The sequence below is a fragment of the Microcebus murinus genome, chromosome 17 (assembly GCF_040939455.1).
Source record: "Microcebus murinus isolate Inina chromosome 17, M.murinus_Inina_mat1.0, whole genome shotgun sequence".
Classification (NCBI taxonomy): domain Eukaryota; kingdom Metazoa; phylum Chordata; class Mammalia; order Primates; family Cheirogaleidae; genus Microcebus; species Microcebus murinus.
In genome coordinates, this window is record NC_134120.1 from 34,639,818 (window position 1) to 34,655,848 (window position 16,031).

At 39.7% G+C, this 16,031-nt stretch overlaps 1 protein-coding gene across 1 annotated transcript; it reads left to right on the forward strand.

Annotated features, from left to right (window-relative positions):
• Window positions 1-1,176: 1,176 nt before the first annotated feature.
• Window positions 1,177-8,223, forward strand: ZNF396 (zinc finger protein 396). The gene is given in 4 exon segments (XM_075993532.1): window positions 1,177-2,675; window positions 2,954-3,101; window positions 6,201-6,372; window positions 6,374-8,223. Coding segments are annotated over 4 exon segments (999 nt in total). The 5' UTR covers window positions 1,177-2,258; the 3' UTR covers window positions 6,636-8,223.
• The last annotated feature ends 7,808 nt before the right edge of the window (window positions 8,224-16,031 follow it).

Below are 16,031 nucleotides of genomic sequence, written 5' to 3' on the forward strand. Positions count from 1 at the left end.
TAGGCCTCGGGCATGACTGGTCGTCACCCGGCGGGGGGTTGGGAGGCGTGGACCTCGGCGCCAGCCACGCAGCCCCTCTCCACACCCCTCCCCGTGTCCCCATCCCGCTGCCCAGTCCCCATCCCGCTGCCCAGTCCTCTTGCCCCTGCCTAGCTCGGGACCTGCCGGCCGCCCACGGCCCTCCGCGCACCGCTTCCCCTTGGCCTTGCCCTTCCCTCGCGCCCCCACGGTGCTTGCCAGTCCAGCGAGCACACGCGCCACCCGCCGGCGCGCGCCGAGGCCGTTCGCGTTTGGGAAGGCACGCCCCGCCGTGGGCCAGAGGGCCGGGCGCTCGCGGGGCGACGGGGGAGGGCGGGTGCGGTGAGCGGCGGACTGCAGGCCCACTAACGGAGCGGTTTAGTAGAGAGGGTCGTTCCTCTCCCGAAAGACCCCTCGATCCGATCGGGTGCTTGGGGCAAAGCCACCCCTCCAGGGACCCTGTTGGCTATAGGCCATCGTGCGCTCTTGGGGGTTTGGTTCCCTAATCTCAGTTTAGAACTGAGAGCAACTTCGGAGACAGCACAGATTCTGCTCCTAGTGCTGAAGCGGTGGTACCTTCAGGCAGCAACTCTGTCCTGCTTTAGCCTTAGGTCCCTCACATATCCCTTAGGGTCCCAGACTGCTCCAAACTCAACCTCAACCCTTCCTGCCTCTCAGGTCTCATACTCCAGACTCTGTTCCCGTCCAGCTTCATCAGGGTGTGCTGCTCCCGGCCACCGCTTCCTCCTCTGTGCTGGGACTCTGTGCAGGGGCCAGTCTTGCCTCCGGCCTCTTGACCACACAGCACTGTGGATAAATGTGGACAGTCTGGATTCAGACCCCAGCCCTGCCGCTTTGTCCTTGGCCAGGGTGCCTGGCTTTGCTGTGACAGGTTCCTCACCTACAACATGGGGATAAAAATAACTTAGGGCTTTTATGAAGATTTTAGTGACTTTATATTTATTAAGATGTTTAGAACAGTGTTTGGCATATAGTAAATTCTGTATGTGTCTGCTATTATTTGCATCATAGTTCTTCACTGTATAAAGTTGTATCATTTATAATTTAACATAAGATTTATGAAGCCACAGGCTTGATTCAAGTCACTGCTGTATCTACAATGCCTACAACAGTGCTTGGTGAAGTGAGTAAATAAAATCAAATGCAGGTTACATAACAAGGAAAAAAAAGATTTTTAACTTAGTTATCGTTTGCTGAACTTGTACAGCCACTATCATACTGCCCAATTTTAAAAATGTGATTAGTTATGGATGATACATATACTAAAATGGTACTAAGAAAGTGTCTTCCCCACCCCGTTACTGCTAATAATACTTGGAGAAATCGTTGCCCTTACAAATCACCATGTTGGTGGTGGTATTGTGAATTGATACAGTCTCTTTTGCAATTTATTTGCCAATACAATACAAGACAGAATTTGTCACTTTCCTTTGACCCTCAATAAGCAGAGGCCTTGGAACATGCTTGAAGGAAATAATTTGAAAGGGAAAAAAATAGTATATTCATGAAGATGTGCCTCCCAGCATTATTTGTAATAGTGAAAATTAGAAGCCACCTAAATATTCTATAATAAAGAGATAGTTAAATAAATAATATAGATGTTATGGATGGAAAGTAGAAGCAATTATGAAAAATAGGAATACATTGAGATGGATGAATATGTGATTGCTTTTTTCTTTTGAATGGTTCCTTTAATGTCAAAATAATGTTTTAACAATTAGTAAACGTTGAAAAAAATCCTCACAGAAGTACTGTCATGAGATTATTTCTTTGATCTCTTTGCAGCAGACTAGATAAAACTAATTGGCTCTTTGAACCTGCTTCTGAGTCACAGCTGTTTAAAAATCAAGCTTCCCTTATTTTCATTCTCCGAGAGCTATGCAATCCTGGCTGATCTCTTATTGTAATATTTAGTAGCCTCATGGGCATGGTTTTCAGAATAAATTGGGAATTACTCATGCATATGAATTAAGGAGTCTTAGCTCTTTGGTTCTCTTAAAGAAAGAGGTATTCTTTGAAAGCATGGTTTATATTTATATTAAGGTCATTATTTCCTGTACTGTCCTGTGTTTCTAATCTTAGTTGTTTTGTTCTCAGAAGCATGTGTTCTTTGTCTTGTTTCCACTTGTTTCTTTAATCATATTTAAGGAGTGTTCATAAGGAGAACTCCACCTCTTTGAGGATTTAAGCCTAGCAGTACTGGGCTATTGCCAGTCAAAATGTCTGCAAAAATGAGAGAGTCATCAACGCTTCTAACACAAACTTCAGAGGAGCCTGATGGGATTCTGATAGTGAAGATGGAAGAGGAAGAACAGGCCTGTGATCTGGACTCTAGCCTCCACTGGAGCAGCTGCTACAACCCAGAGACATTCCGGCAGCAGTTCAGGCCGTTTGGCTACCAGGATTCACCTGGGCTTCAAGAGCCTCTGAGCTGGCTCAGGGAACTTTGTCATCTCTGGCTAAGGCCAGAGGTTCACACCAAGGAGCAGATTCTAGGGCTACTGGTGCTGGAGCAGTTCCTGGTCCTCCTTCTAGAAGCGCTGTAGGCCCGGGTGCAGAAGCATCATCCAAAGAGTGGAGAGGAAGCTGTGACTGTGCTGGAGGACGTGGAGAGAGAGCTGGATGGGCCTGAACAGGTAAGAAGGCTGCCTGTGGGGATGAATGACCAGGCTGAGCAGGAGCATGTGCACATCACTGGGGATGAGCTATCAAACTGTATTCCCACTCAGCACAACTGGATGTGTATGCTAGCGAATACACTCATGGGTGTCCCAGAAAATGGAAAGTGGTTCTACGTTTTTCTTCCCTTTTCCTGTGTCCAGGATGTATTCTATATAGTTTTTTCTCTGTTATTTTGTCTTCAACTCTCAACTGGATTCCTGTCTTCAGCCTCAATTATACCTAACTATTTCAGGTCTTCTTTTTTGAACAAAGAAAGGATGTGATTGCAGAGAAGCTTGCAGCTTGGGAAATGACCGAGGAGTTGCCAAGTAGCCAGCCTAAGCCTGTGAAGAAGCAGCTGCAGTGGGCATCAGGGGAATTGCACTCCTTAAGACCAACCGGTGAGGAGGCAGGATTCAGTTCATGGTGGGAGGTGAAGGGGGCCTTACCCCACTGCACACATCTAGGCCATCTTATGCAAGAGGCCTCAAATCTCCCTTTTCATCTCCTCCTCACTGTGGGAACTTCCACTGTTACTTGTCTTACCAAATCAACATGCTCAGTATTTTGCTCTTGTTTCTTTTTCATAGATTCTTATAAAATCTTCAGATTTTAAATCTTTGACATCATCTCCATCAGGGTTTCCAAACCTTTTTAAAACTAGCACGACCCTTTTCTCAAATGAAATTTTACATGGAGTTCCAGTATATAAAACAGATGGAAATGCAGCTTCTGTGTCTGAAGCAGGAGGAAGCAGTCCCAGCCCACAAGGTCTCCCACTCAGCCTCGTCCCCACCTCCTTTACCTTTGAGCATCCCCTGAGGCCCTTCAGTGGGAATCGAAGGTACAGAGTCTAGAAACCACTGATCCGCATCATCATTTCTTGTATAGCTGTTTGCTCAGTTACTGGTGGGATCTAGTAGCGAAGTTGTCCACATTGCTTCTAAGATGACTGCTCCCTCACAGTGCTTTGAATACATCTCTCTCCTCCCTCACATCTCAACCAGCCTCTGTTGCTCTTTGCATCGCTTTCTACAAAAGTGCTACAAAATGGCTGGCAGAGCAATCTGGTCTCACATTGTAGATACTAAAAAATAAGTGCTATGGGGAAAAAAACAAAGCAGAATAAAGGGGATAGATGGGATGGCGATAGGGTCTTATATATAAAAAGAGTGGTAGAAGTGATGAAGTGACATTTGAGCAGAGACCCTCCTAGATGATCATTCTACATAAAATGGGAGCCAGAGATTAAGAGGCAAATCCCACGCAGGAGGATCTCTTCCTCTCCCCACCAACATTGCTTTTTTATTCCAGGGGTAGCTGATATTTAAGCAAGGTTAAAGTTTTCCCAAGGGAATTTTGGTAAAAGGGAGGTTGAGGAAAGATTGCGCACCCTTACTTGGCAAGTACCAAGTAAGAGTAAGCTCCCAAAGGGCTTGTACTGGGCACGTAAACACCTCCAGTCTAGATATTGTCTTGGCTTACCTAGAAGAAGAGTAAAAGCCTTTTCACACTCTGTCAGGAGAGGAAGGGAAACCATCCCAGCCTCAGCAGTTGTCACGGTGGTGACTACAGAAGTGATCAGCCTCAAAGCCAGGTCCTGAGTTCCTAGTGTTGGCAAGAACCACATTCTACCTGTGAATGTCCTCACGGAGCCTTTCCTACATTTTTTTAAAGACACAGAAATCTGAAACAGAAAGCAAAGGGCCCAGAATCTTATATTACAAGGCAGAGAGAATCAGAATCATGTGATAGAATAATAGAACTATTTGTTAAGACCCCATCGTGATTTCTGTGATACCAAGTTGTGTCTTATCAAAGCTTCTGAAAATGACTTTGGTCTCTGCTTTGAAGCACTAACTGTGGCCAGAATTTTGATTGTAATGACTGACCATCAAGGTCACTTTGGAATATGAGCTATCAAAAATGAATTTGAGACAAAATCCTTACCATTTGTAAAGTGATTTCTGTTTAAACCAGTAATAATAAATAAATGAATATGCCATATACTATGCTTTGAATATTTGTCCCCTCTGAAACTCACGTTGAAACTTAATCCTCAATGTGGCAGTATTGAGAGGTGAGACTTTTAAGAGGTGATCAGGTCATGAGGGCTCTGCCCTTGTGAATGGATTAGTTCATTCATGGATTAATGGGCTAATGGATTAATCAGTTATTATGGGAATGAAATGTATGGGCTTTATAAGAAGAGGAAGAAAGACCTGAGCTAGCATGTTAGCAAGCTCAGCCCTCTCACTGTGAAATGCCCCGTGTTGCCTTGGGACTATTCAGAGAGTTCCCAGTATCAAGAAGGGTCTCACCAGATATAGCCCCTCAACCTTGGACTTCTCAAGCTCCATAACTGTGAGAAATAAATTTCTTCTTTTATAAATTATTCAGTTTCAGGTATTATAAGCAACATAAAATGGACTGAGATACCATATTTATGACTGAATACAAGAAATATGTGCACCAGGGGGCCACATGTCATCAGCCCTGCTCTGTGTTCCTTATAGTCTCATTTATGTAATTACTTCAGGTAAAAGTTCCCTCCAGCAGTCACTGTCAGCCCCAGCCAAACCATATCCTCAGTCATGTTCAGAACTGCTGTACTGTGCTTTTACAGACTCATTTTAAACTGCGATCTTTCAGTAGCTTCAATGAAAATGCCACCATGAGGATTACTGGACTCATTCCTTCAGTTAATGGATCCAAATTAAACTGGCATATTCACATCTGAGTTAGCAGTTCTGCTGGAGCTTCAGGCACCCTGAATTGGAAGGCTCTCTGCGTTGAGCCAGAGTTGTGTGCATCTGAGTGGCTGCAGCCCATAAGCAGCCATGGACATTTTTCATAGACATTAAATGTAATACAAAATAAGACAACAAACTTAGCCACTCAACCAGTACTATAAAATTCATATAGGGGTATAGGTTTTTCATTGATGGGTATTCTGTGCTACCCTTGATCTTTTGAGGTACCAGTTATCCTGATCTATATTCCTTCCTTTTTTTGCCTAAACTTGTGTTTTCTGACTTTGGTTTCTATATTCCTTTTTGAACTCTTCAGATCATTTCATTGTTCAATTATTCATTCATTCATCATTATTAAGTTTTTGTTTTGTTGATACTCTGGTGCTAAATCTTATTTATTACTACCACTGCCACATTTGATTCTTCTCCTTCCTATGGTCTACTTCTCCAGTGATTCCTTATCTTTTAGGCTCTTTCTTCCAGACTTTTTTCAGTGTCTGACATATCTTTTTATGCCTACTTACTATCCTATCTTTTCCACGGAGCTTTGCAGCATTAGAGTTGACTGCCTCCTCGGTATGTAATCCTTTCTGTTTGCCTTATGATCTCTGCCTTCCACATTGTGATGTCGTTTTACAAACATGCTAGCTAATAATTAATCCATATATATGTGATTTGGAATATTCTATTTCTCTTTCTTTCTGAGCAGAGAACTGATAACATTTGCTTTTCTGTTTATTATTTCAGAAAAAGACACCAAAAATATAAATATAAAATCAGCTTCAAGGCAAAAGACTTCTTTAGGCATAGAACTGCATTATGATGTCGCTAGCACCCTTCATATAAATGCCTCCCAGAGTTCTACACATGGAGGAACCTGTGAACCAGATGGCAGGTTTGAAAGAAGAAAGAAACAACACGTGTGATGAATGTGGAAGAATCTTTAGTCAGAGCTCAGCCCTTATTTTACATTGGAGAATCCATAGTGGAGAGAGACCTTATGCATGTGATGAGTGTGCAAAGGCCTTCAGCCAAAGTGCAATTCTGATTCAGCATCGAAGAATCCACACGGGGGAAAAACCCTACAAGTGTCATGAATGTGGCAAAGCCTTTAGTCAGAGCTCGAATCTTTTTAAACATAGGAAAAGACACATTAGTGAAAAAGTCCCATCAGTATCATGAGGGAATCAAAGCATTTACATACAGTTTTCTTAGCATGAAAGAAGAGAGAAGGGGAAAACACTTCTTTAGTATAAATCTGTGGTTTTAGTGGTCACTAGTCTCCTTTCAAGAGTCATAAAAGCCACAGAAGAGAATGTAGAATATCTCATGTCACATTATTTTCTTTTCTGTTTATAAATGCAATGCCATTCAGATGTTTGAGGTTCCAAAGTTTAATTCAGATTTCTATTCCTAAGCAGCCCTTGAAAAGACATTCTCAGACATGTTCTATTTCCAATATTAATACAAATAATGAACTAGTATATTTCGTTTTAGATAAGTATTTTTTTCCCTGTTAAGAAGGAATATGTGAGTTACTCAGTGTAAAAATAAATATTTTCCATTTTATAACTTGAGCACTAGTATTCTAACAGCCAAAGATTAAGGAATTAAAAAAAAAAATTCCTGGCCAGGTGTTACGGTTCATTTCTGTAATCCTAGCACTCTGGGAGGCCAATGAGGGAGGATTGCTTGAGTCCAGGAGTTCGACACCAGCCTGAGCAAGAGTGAGACTAGGTCTCTATTAAAAATAGAAAAAATTAGCTGGGTGTGGTGGCACATGCCTGTAGGCCCACCTACTCAGGAGGCTGAGGCAGGAGGATCCCTTGAGCTCAGGAGTTGGAGGTTGCTATGATGATCCACGGCACTCTAACCTGGGCAACAGAGGAAGACTCTGTCTCAAAAAAAAAAAAAAAGAAAGAAAAAGTAGTAGACATTTTCTTCTTTTTATGCAAATGATTAATAAGTACATGAAAAGATGCTCAATATTGCTAATCATTAGGGAAATGCAAATCAAAACCACAATGAGATACCACTTCCCACCCATTAGGATGGCTATTATAAACAGCAGCAGCAACAACAACAACAACAAAATAACAGGTGTTGGAAAGGATGTGAAGAAATTGGAACCCTTGTGCATTGCTCCTGGGAATATAAAATGGTATAGCTGCTGTGGAAAACATTTTTGTGGGTCCTCAAAAAGTTAACCTTAAAATTACCATATAATCCAGCAATTCACTCCTAGATACATACCCAAAATAATTCTGAGCAAAGATTCAAACAGATATCTTCATACCAATACTCATAGCAGCATTGTTCGCCATAGCCAAAAGGTGGAAACAACCCAAATGCCCATCTACAGATGAATGGATAAACATGGCATACACATACAATGGAATATTATTCAGCATAAAAAGAAATGAAATTCTGATAACATGCCACAATGAGGATATACCTTAAAAACATGCTAAGTGAAATAAGCCAGACAAAAAAAAGGACAAATATCATATGATTCCACTTATATGAGGTACGCAGAATTGGCAAGTTTATAGAGACATAGAATAGTAGTTACTGGGCCAGGAGGAATGGGGAATGGAAGTTATTGTTTAATGGATACAGGGTGTCTGTTTAAGATAATGAAAAAGTTCTGGAAGCATGTAGTGGTGACATTTGATCCACATTGTCAATGTTCTTAATACCACTGAATTGTACACTTAAACATGCTTAAAACAGTCAATTTTATGTTAAACATATTTTACAATGAAAAATAAAAGCATTGGAAGAAACAAAAATGAAATTACTTTTATATAGTTCCTGACCTAATAAAGCTTATGATTCTAGCAAAGAAAAAAGAAGGATTAAAGAAAAGCCTCAAAGACAGAGGATCTGGAAGATAAAATCCAGACACTGCACTTAGTGAAAGGACTGACTGAATGTAAGTCCAAACAATGTTCTCTTTGCCACTACATTGAGGACAGGTGATGAGAATACCTAAGGAGCTCTGGAGGAGGATTCAAATAGACTGCATAGGCTATGAATCTCAGATGGCTGGTAAATAATATTAAAATTAGTTGTAATTTCCATGTTGGACTCAAAGTATTTTCTTAGATAAAGCTATATGTTAAATTAATGACTTTATTTCTGAAATTTTACCCAATGGATATACCTTATTTTCAGAGTGTCTTAAGCTTAGCTGGGTTCAAATTTAACTGAACTTAACTGGCTTGTCTTCAACTGAAGGGTGATTTTTATTCAAAGGCTATATAACATTGAGAAACAGCTTACATAAGGTTTACAACTCTTGTTGTGTCAGAGCTAATAATCAGCCACAGAGACATTTACAATTTTTTCCTATATAGCTTTGCTGGCTCCTGTCTATCCATTGCAGAAGGAGTTGTCAGGATTCCAGGTGGAATGTCCCCAGCTGGATATGTTAGTGGGCTGCATCAGAACTGGAAGAGCCCATTAAACTTTGCTTTTTATTGATTGGCTATTAGCAATCTTGTCACCTAGGTGGTTTTACAGTTTGAATTCTCAATATTTATCCCACTCAAATGATTAGTCTAAGCCAATCATACTAATACTATTCCACCTGCAAGTGCTTTTGATTTAGGAATGGGTATATCACCCAATCCAGGCCAGTGAGACATGAAGGGAAGCCTACTACATGGCTTCTGGGAAAAGTTTGCTTTCTTCTAAAAACAAAGACATACAGGTTATATGTATCCCCAGATGTTCCTGTGACTGGTTATGATGCCAAGAAATGCTGTATCAGCTGACAGGTAATGCTGAAACACATGGAGGGAGGAAGTATGAAAACTGCAGGCAAGCAGGACTGAAGCCTTGATGTACCATTCTTTTAAATAACTATGTTAGAAGAGAAGAAAGGTCTAAAATAAATTGTGTACTTATCTACCTTAAGAAACTAGGGGGGAAAGAACAAAAGAGCAGTTTAAAACCAAAGTAAGTAGAATGGAGAAAAATGAAAAGAACAGGCTTTGGCTTCAGGGAGGATAGGTTAAGCACCTTCTACCCAGTCTCTCCCACTGAAGGCAGCTATAAAGCTGAGCAAAACGCATGGAGCAGCTCTCTGAGAGGTCTTCAAAGTAAATGATGGCAAGCACATCAGGAGAGGAGAACAGAATTTGAAGTTCCACTAAACTAGCATTGAATTTACCCTTTAATCTACTTGTTATCTACTTTAACCGTTGTTACTTACTGGTCTAGACTCAAAGGCAGCCTTGAAACCCAGAAGTGCAGGTGGAGAGTAAATAGACAAGTGTTCTGTTTCTGGCCCAAGGAGTGGGAAAAGGGGCTCTAAGGATGGGGAAGAATGGGGGAAATCCCATGTACAGTATTTTCCCCTTCATTTCCCTTTAAACCCAGCCGTAAGACAATACTACAGCAGTGGTCATGGCAGCAAGGGCAGTAGTAGAGGAACACTTTGTTCTGAATAGAGTTGTTTTGGTGCCAGAAGCCTGGGGCAAATCGCCATTGCTTGTATTACATTATCTCTGTGTCCTCTTGCTACTCGAACCAGGCAGAAAGCAGGCGAGAGAAGTCAACAGTAGAGTCAGGAAACTAAAACCTCAGCTTTCTGGCTGAAAGACTGGTAGGGAAGGCCCCAGGGAGCCAGAAAGAAGATGGAGATCAAGTGTGATCTAAAGTTGTGTGAACTCCTCGACTGACCTTTAAACTGCGCATGCGTGAATTTGATCCTCCACACTTGCTTGCAGGCATAGAGAATTGAGCTACGGGGTAGACAGACTACCAGCTAGGCTCCAGACTGGCCACTGGGTGGCACACACAAAGGATGAACCAAATTGCACTGGAAATGTTTGAAAACTGACTGACAGGGGAACTGTAGCCTGCACAATCAGATCAGAACTTGTGGCCTGACTCTAACTAGGGCAGTTGCCTGTTGAAACAAACAAAAACATCAACATTCTCCTTAGGATTTAAGTAACACCCAGAATCTGATAACATATAGAGAATGTGCAGGCTACAGTGCAAAATTACTAGGCATAGGAAGAACCAGGAATATCTCAATTTGCAAGAGAAAAGAAAACCAAATGATGGCAATGCCTGGATGATACAGAGGTTAGAATTAACAGAAAAAGACTTTAAAGCAGGTTTTATAACAATATTTAGGAAGTAAGGGTGAATGAATGGAGAGACAGACACCAGGAAGGAAATTGAAGATATAAAGAAGAAACAAATGGGAATTTTTGAACTGAAAAATACAATAATCAAAGTGAAATATTCATTGGGTGGGCTCAATGGAAGAATGAAGATGACAGAGGAAATAGTAAGTGATAGATCAATAGAAATTATCCAATCTAAATAACACGGAGAATAAAAGATTGAAAAGCAAAAAAGAACAGATAGGAAAAGAAAACTATAATCCAAGGCTGGATGCCGTGGCTTACACCTGTATTCCTAGCACTTTGAGAGGCTGAGGTGCGAGGATTGCTTGAGGTCAGGAGTTGAGACCAGACCCCATCTCTCCAAAAAATAAATTAGCAGGGAATGGTGGTACCCATAGTCTCAGCTGCTGGGGAGGCTGAGGCAGGAGGATTGGTGGAGCTCAGGAGTTTGAGGTTGTAGTGAGCTATGACAATACCACTGCACTCTAGCCCAAGCAACAGAGGAGCCCCTGTTTTACAAAAAGCAAGAAAAGAAAAAAGCAAGAAGAGGAAAGAAAGAAAAAGCAAGAAAGAGAAGGAAAGAAACTATAATCCAACTATAATCCAATATCCTTCATGAACATAGGCACAAAAATCCTCAACAAAATATTAGCAAATTTAATCTGGGAATGTATAAAAAGATTAAAACATCAGAACTAAGTGGGATTTATCCCAGAACTACAAGGTTGACTCAGTATTCAAAAATCAATCAAGGTAACTACCATATTAACAGTGTCCAGAGGGAAAATCATGTGGTCATATTAACTAATGCAGGAAAAGTATTTGGCAAAATTCAACATCCATTTATGATAAGAATAGAAGAAAACTTCTTCAAACTGGTAAAAGACATCTACTAAAATCCTAGAGTTAATATCATAATTATAAAAGACTGAATAATACTTTTCCCCTGAATACTGAGAACAAAGAAAAAAAGGTTCACTCTTCACTCTTATTTGGCATTGTATTGGAAGTCATAGCCAGTGCAGTAAGACAAGAAGAAAAAGATATAAAAGTTATATGGATTGTTTATTTAAAAAATAAACTTTTTCTCAGGTGAGAAATTATTTGGCAAGAAAATAAAAGATAAAAAATAAGCTTTTCCAATTTGCAGATGACATGTTTATCTACCTATAAACTCCATTGAATCTATGAAAAAGCTCCTAGTGGTAATATTATATAATGGAGCTTAGCAAGGTTGCAGAATACAAAGTTGTCTTAGTTACTTTCGGCTGCTATAACAAAAACACCATAGACTGGGTGGCTTAAACAACAGAAATTTATGATTCAGAGTTCTGAAGGCTGGGAAGTTCAAGATCAAAGTGCCAGAAGATTTCCTTCCTGGTGGGGGCCCTCCTCCTGGCTTGCAGATGGACATTCCCTTGCTATATCCTCACATGGCAAAAAGAGAGACCATCTTTTTTATGTCTCTTCTCATACAGGCACTAATCCCATTCGTGAGGGCTCTGTTCTTATGACCAAATTACCTCCTAAAAGGCTCCCCTTCCAAATACCACCACATTGGGGATTAGGACTTCAATGTATGAAATTGGGGGTGGGGACACAAAGATTCAGTTTATAGCAAAAGTCAATACACAAAAATCAATTATATTTATATATACTGACAATGAACACTAGAAATTAAAAGTTTTTAAAATACTATTTAAAATATTCGAAAAACCAGTAAGCATTCAAGAATAAATTGAATGAACATGGGCAGAATATGTATACTGAAATCTACAAAATGGTGATGAAGAAGATCAAAATAAATGGAGAGATGTGGAGCGTTCATGGATTGGAAGATTTAATATAATTCACATACTGATTTTCCCTAAATTGAACAATAGATTTAATGCTATTAAAATAGAAATTCCAGCAAGATGTTTTTGTCGATATAGACAAGCTGATTCTAAAAGTTATATGGAATGCTAAATGAACTAGAATAGCTAAAACAGTTTTGAAAAAGAACAAAGTTGGAGGACTCAAACTACCAGATTTTTGACAATTATTATAAAGCTATAGTAATCAAGGTATGAGATCAATATAACAGACTAGAGAGTTCAGAAATATGGCCAATTAATTTTTTTATAAATATGTAAAGGCAATTCAATGGAGATAGAATAAGCTGTTCATTAAGTAAAACTATTGGACATCTATATTCAAAAAAACCCTCTACCTATAATTCATGCCTTATATTAAAATTAATGCAAAGTAAATCATATCTAATATAAAATATAGAACTATGAAACTTTTGGAAGGAAACAAAAGAGAGAGTCTTCATAGTCTGATATTAAGTATTCTTAGCTATGACACCAAAGCACTAAAGAAAAAAGTGGATGAATTGGAGTTCATCAAAATTAATAAGTTTTGCTCCATGAAACACATTATTAAGAGAAGAAAATATAATCTTTGGATGCAAAGAAATATTTACAAATCACAAATTAGGCAAAAGCTTGTATCCAGCATACACACACACACACACACACACACACACACACACACACACACATATATACATCTCTTCCAAAACTCAATAATAAAAATATTTGAATAAAAAAATAAAATTTGAATAAAAAAATTTCAAATGATGGGTGGGGGGACTTGAATAGACTTCATGAAAGAGGACTTATGGATAGCAAAACAGCTCATGAAAAGTTGTCCAACATCATAATCTTTTAGGGAAATGTAAATTAAAACTATGATGAGATGTGCCCATACACAAATTAGAATAGGTAAACAACAACAAAACAACAGCAAAAGACTATACCAAGTGCTGTTGAGGACGTGGAGCATTTGGAACACTCATGCATTACTGGTGGTGCAAACAGTGAAGCCACTCTAGAAGACAGGTTGGCAGTTTCCTCTAAGTTAAGCATGTACTTCCTCTATGACCAATTCCACTTCTAGAGAAATAAAACCTTATGTTCATATAAAAACCTATCCATGGATATTTATAGTAGCTGTTTATAATCACCCAAATCCAGAAACAGCTCAGAAGTCCTTCAGTGGTTGAATGGGTAAGCAAACTATGATACATACATGTAGAATACTACTCAGCAATACTCAGCCAAAAAAAAAAAAATGGAATGGACAATTGATACATGTAACAACTTAGATGAATCTCAAAAGCATTATGATGAATGAAAGAAACCAGTCTTAAGAGATTACATATGTTATGATTCCATTTTTATTACATTCTGAACAAGTCAAAACTATTATGATCAATGACAAATCAGTGGTTGTCACAGTTAGGACTGTGGGAAATGTGTGAGTTTACCGTGATAGAGTTTTGTGGAGTGAGGGAACTATTTGGTATTATGATTTTGGTGGTAGTTTCCCAAATCTATACATGTGTTAAACCTCACAGAACTATGCCCCTGACAAAGTGCCAATTTTACTGAAAGTTAATGTTTACAAAGAACAGAATTCCATAAACAGAGAACAAATAATAGAACAAATAAAGCCAAAAGTTGATTCTTTGAAAAGTTAATAAAATTGATAAAACTTCAGCACAATTTGAAGTTTTGACTAAGAAAAAAGAAACTAGAAATGACCAATTTCAGGAATTAAAGAGGAGACACCGCTACAGACATTAAAAAGATGTTAAGAAAATATGAACAACTTTATGCTAATAAATTTGACAACTTAAATGAATATGATAAATTTCTGGAAAGATACAAACTACTTCCCCTTACATGTCATTGACCAGACTGAAACAAACAGTCATTCCTAGCTGCCAGAGAGGCAAAGTATGTATTTGGCAAAGGGAAGCAGAATGGTCATGGATAACTTAGCTCAATTATAATTTATTGCTTACAGCTGAGCTGGTTACATTGTTTCCCCCCCCCCCCAAAAAAAAAAACCCCGAATCAGCAGTGTACTGAAGTAAGGGGCAGGGCTTTATGTAGGATGCTAACAAAGCTTGCCACAGTTAGGTTTTTAGTTACTTGCAATCAAAAGACTCCTGGTGCACTTACTAGCTAAACTGGAATCTTTAACCAGTGTACTTAAAGTGCCCAGAGGGAGATACTTTTGAGTTGAAGCAAAGGACTGAGACCTCCAAAATAAATGTTAGAGAAAAGCCTAGAAAAGATCAGTCTTGGATGGAATCTGATAACACCAAATCTGAAGGTCTGTGCTTTCCTTCCAATGTGAAAACTTTTCTTACTCTCTTCTTCCATCTCAGGGCCTTCCCTTCCCTCTCTGCACACTGCCTCAGTTCAGTGCCCTTTCTGGTATTCTGTTCTTTCTGGTATTCTGTAGCACTGCTACACCAACTTGTGAATACTTGCTTTCTTGTCTGCCTCCTTAACAAGATAGTAATGTTAAAAGAAAGAATCATGGCTTCATTTTATTCATCTTTAGATCTATGGCACCCAGGTAGTATTTGTCTGGTTGTTTTTCTGTTTGTTTTACTATTAATTATGAATCAGATGTTTGGTATCAAGGTAAGACATGGTTGAAAGATTTGGCTGGTGAAGAAATGAACTCCTTTTGGATTTAGGCAGATTATTACTTACATAAACAGTGAGAGCAAAAGCAAGTGCCCCCTCCCGAGGAGCTTTTGTCTCACACAACAAAATGATGACACCAAAACCAGAGGGGCCAGATGACTGCAACGCAAATTGTGGAACACCTTGTTGCTGAGGGGCTAACAGCATGCTACAGCTAATCCTTGTTATCTAGCCAGCAGCTCTACTCTAGGGGGGAGAGGCAGAAAGGCTCATCAGAACCCAGGAAGGAATGAGAAACTGCCTCATGAGAACCTCCTTGGAAGACAGGAAGCTGAGTGGGAAATGGCCCTTGTAGTAGCTGCTCGCAAGCCTTCCATGTTCTTATGTTCCAGAACGATCACAAGGTGTTCTTTCAAAACTCAAATCAGCTGCAGTTCAAGCCTTGCCTATGTGGCCTGTGTGGATTTGTGCCAGGTTGTCAGGCACTGGTCCGGAGCTGCTCCCTCTATTCAGGTTGCCCAGAGGAACATGATATTCTATCTTGACTAGATCTTTAAGGTGGCAACAAGAGCCACCATTCAGGAAAAATTCCACATAGTGGGGCTCAGAAGGATGGTGTTTCAAAGTGGGTTTTATTAGTCCCTGCCCTCAAAAGAGTAACTTGGTAAGGAAAACCTCATTATGGTTTCCATTTACCATCTCTGAAAGAATTAGGAATAATAGAACAGGCAATCATGGCCAAAGGGTTTTGTAAAATTTTGCAACTAAAAATGTTGCAAAAACTTCCCAAGTTTTTGTTTGATGTTTATCATTTTTGTTTTCCAACATTAATTAGGTGTAAAAACTCTTGAAGTGAAACAAACAAAAAAATGCCTTGAGCTAGCCTTTAAAAGAGGGAAAGGATGGGAAGAGCAGCCAAGCTGGTTGCGGACAGTAGCCAA